The following is a 7,663-nucleotide window of genomic DNA, read 5'->3' as shown; positions in this document are numbered from 1 at the left end:
GTGGCACCACATCTGGCTAATTCATTTTCTAATTTTTTGTAGAGACGAGAGCTTGCTCTGTTGTCGGTTTGGTCTTGAACTCTTGGTCTCAAGTGATTCTCCTGCCTTGGGTTCCCAAAGCGTTGGGATTGCAGATGTCAGCCACCGTGCCTGGCCTTATTCTTATAAACTCAAGATTAGCTGAATTCAAGCAAGGTACTGTATTTCGGAGCATCACTGAAATATAAAGATATATCATCTCAGGATAAGAACTAGGCTGATGTCAGCTATGCATCCTGTTATTAGCTCCCTTGTTACTTAATACCATGGAATAAAAAGGCAGCGTGAAAATGTTTTTGCCACTTTTTGCCACTATTTGCTACTATTGCCTGGCTTTTATGCGGCTACTCTTGCATCTATAATAGTGGAAGGGAAGAGCAATATGGATTGTAAAATGAACTCCATAGAAGATCCATTGTGGTCAGTAGATCAAGGCATGACAGTATTGATGTTAAGAATGGACCCTGGAGTCCAGTATATGCAGATTCAAATCTAAATACTCAGTAGCTGTATGACTTGCGTAGTTACTTAACTTATTTGGGTTTGAGTTTTCTTGTCTTCATTTGTAAAAGGAGGGCTGTTAGAGGTGTAAGTGAATATATGTACACATATGTATATATATTGAGATATGCATGATATATATAACAAATAAAATATATATCTATTCCCTTGATATATATATATATATATGAATATATGTATTCCCCTAAGATATATATGAATATATATATTCCCCTTATATACATATATGTATTCACATATTTCTTTACACACACACAGACACACACACACACACACACACACACATACACCCCTTAGTAGAGCTCCTTGTAGGTGGTAAGTACTAATTAGATATTAACTATCATCATAATGCTGTCTCATTTCTGTATTCGAATTATTAATTAGTAACATAATTGAATAATCTGATGGTTCCTTTTTTTCCCTGGTTTTTCCTTAAAGGATCAAAGGTCGCAGCAAAATGTCACATTTAAGAAGCTGAGTAAACACAGAATGAGAAGCCCTAAAGCAAGGTGCTGAATTAATAGACAGGCTAATCACTTCCTGAATATATAAGAACTAGCTCTTTGTAGAACTAGCAGAGAGACTGCTAACGGGTTTTTGTTTTAGATTGATGGTTTGATTTTCCAGGAACAGGCCTGATGACAGCCTTCATAAAAATTGCCTCTCATAGCCTATTGCAGATAAGTATAATCTTACATAAATCAAAGCACTAGTACGTAAGCATCCCAAGGACAGAGATTTTGGTCTGTGTGGGTTCACAGCTATATCCACAGAACAGGCCTGATGACAGTCTTCATAAAAATTTCCTCTCATAGCCTATTGCAAATAAGTATAATCTTATATAAATCAAAGCACTAGTACGTAAGCATCCCAAGGACAGAGATTTTGTCTGTGTTGGTTCACAGCTATATCCACAGAGTTCAGGCAAGTGCCTGTCAAATAGTGGAGGCCCAGTAACTATCTCTTGAGTGAACTGAATGAATGAAAACCTTGACTTTTCCTTTAAATAGGATTAACATTAAAAGCAACACAAAACAGCATGCTTTTCTACTTCCTTGATGGATTTCTGACCCTAAGAATGCTGTTAGGTGAGTAAGAAGGGCTGGAGAGCAGCATGTGAAGGGCACAGTGCAAATGTGTACATTTAGCAAGTATTTCAGAAATCTCAGATTTGGTGAAGTATTCACTGGTGTGATGTCACACTTAACTCAGATTCATGTGTCACATTTGAATTACAAATATTCTGTTCAGCATCTCCCTAACTTAAGTGACTATGCTTATACTTTTTTCTATACAGGGTTTTCATAAATCTTTGATCTGTGACCAAGTGTCACAGAGAACTTTTCTTAAGTGAAACTCTCTGCAAACAGTTAGTTTATATTTCAGTTTCTATTTAGCTTTGAGTAAAGTATTTTGGCTAAAACAATGTTTTGCACAGTCCATTTCACAGGTGAGGTTGATTATATAGCATTACTCTTAATTTAGTTTACAACCTCAGATATATAAATATATAACACTCATAACTATTCTAACTTAATCAAATTTAAATACATATTATTTTCTACTCCTGTAGAAAACATTTTTTAAAAACAGAAAAAAGTCCCTTTTTACAGCATAGGCTAGCTGATAATTTGAATAGAAAGCCACTCATTTCTATACATGAAATTTTCCTGATTGTCTTTGTAATAAAAACTGAGAGGATATTCATCATCCCTGGCTGAGCTGCATTGAATTCTACTCTTTTATAAATGTAATAAAACAGCAAACAACATCAAAATACATTATTAATTAGGCATGATTTCTTAAAATGGTTTACATAATCTCATTTAACTTCAGAGCTTGCAGACATTAATAGTAAGTCACCACAGAGCTACGACTGATTTATAATGCACATTACCACATCAAGCCTGGTCCAAGGACTCTGGGCCCAGAAGGAAAAAGAGCCATGGCAGAAATATGCTGAAAACATATCTGTATTCACAGGAAACAATTAGGCTTAATGTAATTAAAGTGAACATTCAGGTTCATTTTATTCAAAGGTAATGTTCTGCCCTTGAAGTTCCATGTAGAAAAGGGTCCTTGGAGTTAGAACACTGTGGAAGGTGATATAATTTCACTTGGCCCTTGGCTATGTAAGGTAAACATTTTACATTATTGCACAGTAACAAAAATGTACAGCCATAGATAACACAGGATCTGATCAACGTTAACACACCTGGTGTTTAAGGCTTACCCACATTGGAAAGCAATCATTTCCAGGATGGAGATCAAATATCTTAACACAGTGTCACCTGTCTGAGTTACTAGAAAAGATCTCATTTAAAAATCTGTTCATAGAACGTGCTTTCTCATTTTTCAGCCTCTTTTCACTTGTGTGCTAGACGGAGGCACTTTAAGAGCTATTAACTGTAGTTTCAAGAGTACAAGACATTGAGTTTCTTCAGTCATTGGTAAATATGGCAAGGATTTAAAATGAAATTAGATTAAAAAGAAAGTAAACAAATCATTGAATCAGAAAATTTAGCCAAATCTTGTAAAAATCACTGGTCTCTGATTTAAAGATCCCCCCCGCAAAAAAAAATTAGTAGCTATCACTCATCTATGGCCAGATGGGTAAACACTACTACACCATTCTGATGTTAAGGTATAACGGTTTTGCTGTTTGGGCTTGTAAACGTTTTAAAACATTGGAGAATTAAGTACTTTGAATTATGTTTCGAGTAATGTTTCAAAGTATATTATACACGGGTTTCAAATAGAAAAACTAAAAGGTGGAATAAAGCATTTTGGAAGATTTAATAAAGCGTATAAAAATTAAAGGACTAAAAAACCCACTTCATTTTAAATGTGTAAAAATAAATCGCATCCATTCGTGGGAATCCAGTGACTTTTTCCTTTTCTTTCTTTCTTTTTTGGTTTTAGTTTGTTGGTACGTACTGCACCCTCCACAACACGTTGGAAATTAGGTCCTGGTACACACTAAGGAATATCCAGCCAGGTAAATACATCAGGGTGATGAGGCCCATGAAATTGAGCGGGTAGTGAGAATAGTCCCAGGAACAAGCCCCGCATGTGCGGAGTCCCAGACCCCAGGAAAGCTCCCACACGTAGATGAAGATCACGTAGATGGGCACCCGCTTCCAAGTGCCCCAACCGCGGCTGTAGTGGAGGTGGAAGTAGAGTTTTTCCACCACGAAACTGCAGCTGCCATACATAAAGAAGGACCAGAGCGACGTGTGGCCGCTGGTTGTCCCGTCCCCCTGCCCCAGTACGTTGAAGAAGAAGGTGAAGAAGATCTCATCCAGAAAGCCGTGCATTCCGAAGAAAAGAAAGCGGGGTAGGTCGGGCAGCCCCTGGCTGGGGGCTACCCCGGCGCCCCGGGGGCCACGGGGTCGTCGCCGCCGGGCTCCGGCCGCAGTAGTGACCCGGGCGCCCGGAGCGACGGGGAGCGCGCTCCTCCGCTGCTGCTGCTGCTGCTGTTGCTGCCGCCGCCGCCTCTGTCGCCCGTACCGCAAGCGCAGGAAGCGCTTCAGGAACACTTGGCAGTGGTAGAGCGCCAGCACGTACTGCAGCGCCAGGTCCAGCGCCCCTGGCGCCACCGCGCCCCCGGCCCCGCCACCCAGGCTGAGTAGTAGCGCCTGGCCCGCTAGGGTCTGCAGACCCACGTGGGCCGAGGGGTAGAGGAGGAAATTGAAGACGAAGGCGCTGGGACAGCGCCGCTGCTGCAGGTAGACCTTCTCCAGGGCGAAATGGGTGAGCGAGTGCAGCAGGCAGCTGTAGGGCGAGGAGAAGCCTAGCATCCGCAGGTCCGGGCTGCGGGCGAAGCGCCGGGCCGAGGACACCAGCACGTCTAGGGTGATCCCGTGCATCCCGTAGAAGTAGAGGCGCATCCAGGCGGGCAGCGTGGCGCTCTCAGCCGGCGCTTCAGCAGTGGACAGCAGCTCGGGGCAGCCGCCTGCCGCCTCGCTTCCTGGCCCGCCCGGGGCCCCCGGACGCCGCGCCGCGCCGCCCCTCAGTGCGGGGCCCTCGCTGTCCACGTCGCTCCCCGCCATGGGCTCGGAGGCTGCCCAACGCCCTAGGCTACACCGCCGCCGCTGCCTGGTGCGCGGAGCTGCAGGGCCGAGCGGCCGAGCCCCGCGCCGCCTCCTGGCCGCTGCCGGTCCCCGGGGGGCGCGCAGGGAGCTCCGTCCCGGCCGCGGTCCCGCGGCAGCGGGGCTGGTGCACTCAGGTGACGCGCGGGCCGCCCGACTAGCGGAATCCCCCCGCCGTGGCCCCGCTGCGCCCTCCCTTCCAGTCGCGGGCGAGGTGCCACCCGCCCGAGCCCGCTCTAGCTCTCACCCTGCGCGGCCTAACGGGCACCGCGGCCCAGTCAGGGGAGGCGGCGCCGGGGCTGTGAGGGGAAATGCAGAAGCTTGTGCAAGCCCCATCCCCTCCGCTGCTCAGTCCCGCGCCTCCGCCGCAGGCTCTGGGAACGTAACGCGAGCAGCGGCGGCCCTCCCCCCGCCCTGCCAATGCCTGCCTCGACCTCTCTCGCCTTCGCAGGCCGCCCCCACGCGCCTGCCCGCCCGTCCGCCGCACCGAGTCCCACAGGGTCTGCTTGGTAAGGCCTGACCCTTCTTCCTCCTCGTGCGCCCGCTCAACACAGGGGCTCCGGCCGTGCGGGGGGCGCTTGCTGGGCGGAGGCACTGAGTGGAGAAATACCTAACAGGTGTGACTGCAAGTTGATGGGCATTCCTTGCATCGCCGCAATCAGGGCCAGGGCCTGGCTGGCGGAGACGAATGGCCGGATGCCACGGGCCAGAGGCTGGGCTCAAGACTAAAATATGGTGCTGTATGCTTAATGTTCTTATTCAAAGCCAGCTGTGTCCCAGTCAGAGAATAAACTCAAGACTCCACGCCTGCCCTCCCCTGCGTTACCCTCCATCTAAATTGCTGCCGCGGGGCCTGATCCACTTTTCCAATCTATTTCTTGGCCCATCTTCTTTCCCGGGTTTACTCAAGGCCAAGGACAGAGATTCGACGTCCCCCAGAATTTATAAAATGATTTCAGGCCAGTTGGGTTCGGTTGCGGTGTGGAGAAGAGGAAATGCTTTGTTCTAGCTACTGTGGGGTCTCAGGTGGAGAATAGTACCTCGTCCTGGCACACTCTGCTGCTAGGTTCTTCTTTTGGCAGAACTAGGTCATCCCAGAAATGGAGAGTGACATAAAGGGCCAGGGTTTATCTTTTTCTATCTTTTCCCTCCCTCTCTTTCCCTCTCCCCTCTTCTCCCCTCCCTCATTCCCTCGTTCCCTCCCTCCCTCTCTTCCTTCCTTCCTTACTTCCTTCCCTCCCTCTCTCCCTCCCTCCCTCCCTCCCTCCCTTCCTTCCTTCGTGGAGAGGGTGGAAGGGGTTCAGAATGTTGGTGTATTGGTTCCACCATTCTCTCCAATTTTGAATCAGTCTTGGAATTGGAAAGAGCCTCGGGGGTGAATTATACCGATTACCTCCCTGTTTCTCCTCCTTCCCCCCAAATTCACGTGCGGATAGATAACAGTTCTGTGTTAGAGTTTAGATCCTCCCTTGATGAAAGGCTTTCTGGGGATTTTTTTTTTCCTTCTGGCGAATAGACATAATGAGGCTGATCCTCTATTTCTAAGGCAACCTCCTCCTCACGCTGTCTCTTTGCCTATTTCAGCCCCTCACGTTCCAATCTGTGGTAGCTAAGTTGACTGTGAATTAAGAGAGAAATTTTCATATCAGGGACAAGAATGTTAGGAAGTTTTCATGTCAGGGACAGAAATGTCAGGTAGCAGGTTCATCAAACTTGCTGCGAAACAGGTTTGAGCTAGTTGCCGAAGTGCCTGAGCAAATACAATGAAGGGGAATAATGTAAACACTTTTGTGAGCACCTAATACCTACACTGGGAAAATAAAGGGTTATAAGATGCTGTCTTTAAGAGGTGTGTAATCTAGTTAAAATGATAATTATTATGCCTCATAAAGACCACTTATGATTATTAATGATAACTAATCGTGATCATCTAATAGTACATACTAGATGTTTGTACTACTAGATTAATGCTTATTTTGAGTTTTTATTTCATTAAATAAACTCAATCCTGTGCCCAATTTATCAGATACTACAAACAAATGCACTCTTTCTCCGTAACTGCTATTTAGACAAGGGAAAGCACTTCGTCATAATACCGTAAATGTAGCCATTCAAACCTGTATATGCTAACTTGCTATATTAAACCTGAATTATTTTTAAATAGTAAATTAAACTTCAAGGGTCCAAGTCTTCTATTTATTCTAACTTTTCTTAAGGATGCAAGGAAAATCTTGAAAATCTGTAGTCCAGCCTAGAATTCATCCCAGGGAGTGTAGGAAAATCTTTTGTATTAAAAAAAAAATTAGAGCTTTCATTTCTGTATTTTTAATTTCAGCATTTAAAAATTTCTATTTTGTATACCTTATATATTTTATAAATTACACAGTATAACAGAACATGTATAAAGTTTATGTGTGTATGTATATATATGTGTGTATATATATGTGTGTGTGTGTGTATGTGTGTGTGTGTATATATATGTGTGTGTGAAATATTAAATTTTTTAATGAGGAGTATCCAATAAAAAGTTTGGGCTCACTACTGTCCTCACAGTAGTTCTCTATCAAGTGGGTTAGACTACTAAAAATCTTCTCATTCTTTTTGGTCTTTTTCTAAAATGGTTTTCCATTTTTCTTAGAAGAAATCATGCAAAATACAAATGAACAGTTAGAAAAGCATAGTAGAAAGTGCAGCTATGATCTGTTATTCTCTCCATGTTTCTTTTATATTTTCATTGTGGCCTCTTCTTAGACCATTTCAGAATGTGAGTGAAACTAACTTAAAAAAAATAAACAAACAAACAAAAAAACTAGGCATAAGACAAAGTATAAGAAAAATGCTCATGGTATATATCACCTTTAATTCTTTTTTTTGGTCTCATTTAAATAATCAGTATTCTGTGCCATTCTTACCCCAGCAGTGATGCCAACCTTTATTTTTGCTTTATCATCACGTTGTTCCTTTTGTTTTACATGCTTCATTGCTATATTTCTAAAACTATTCTTCATTTT

At 44.2% G+C, this 7,663-nt stretch overlaps 1 protein-coding gene across 1 annotated transcript; it reads right to left on the bottom strand.

The window, feature by feature from the left end:
- Window positions 1–2,572: 2,572 nt before the first annotated feature.
- Window positions 2,573–4,670, bottom strand: TMEM229A (transmembrane protein 229A). The gene has a single exon (XM_010355867.2). It carries the CDS (start codon window positions 4,611–4,613, stop codon window positions 3,480–3,482), a length of 1,134 nt encoding a protein of 377 aa, XP_010354169.1. The 5' UTR covers window positions 4,614–4,670; the 3' UTR covers window positions 2,573–3,479.
- Between the last annotated feature and the right edge of the window lie 2,993 nt (window positions 4,671–7,663).

This window comes from Rhinopithecus roxellana, chromosome 6 (assembly GCF_007565055.1).
Source record: "Rhinopithecus roxellana isolate Shanxi Qingling chromosome 6, ASM756505v1, whole genome shotgun sequence".
NCBI classification, from domain to species: Eukaryota; Metazoa; Chordata; class Mammalia; order Primates; family Cercopithecidae; genus Rhinopithecus; species Rhinopithecus roxellana.
Note: the sequence above shows the minus strand (reverse complement) of the source record. Positions and strands in the feature narration are given on the sequence as shown.

What these genes read in the sequence shown, in the direction of transcription:
- TMEM229A (XM_010355867.2), bottom strand. Translation starts at nt 4,613, where the DNA reads ATGGCGGGGAGCGACGTGGACAGCGAGGGCCCCGCACTGAGGGGCGGC.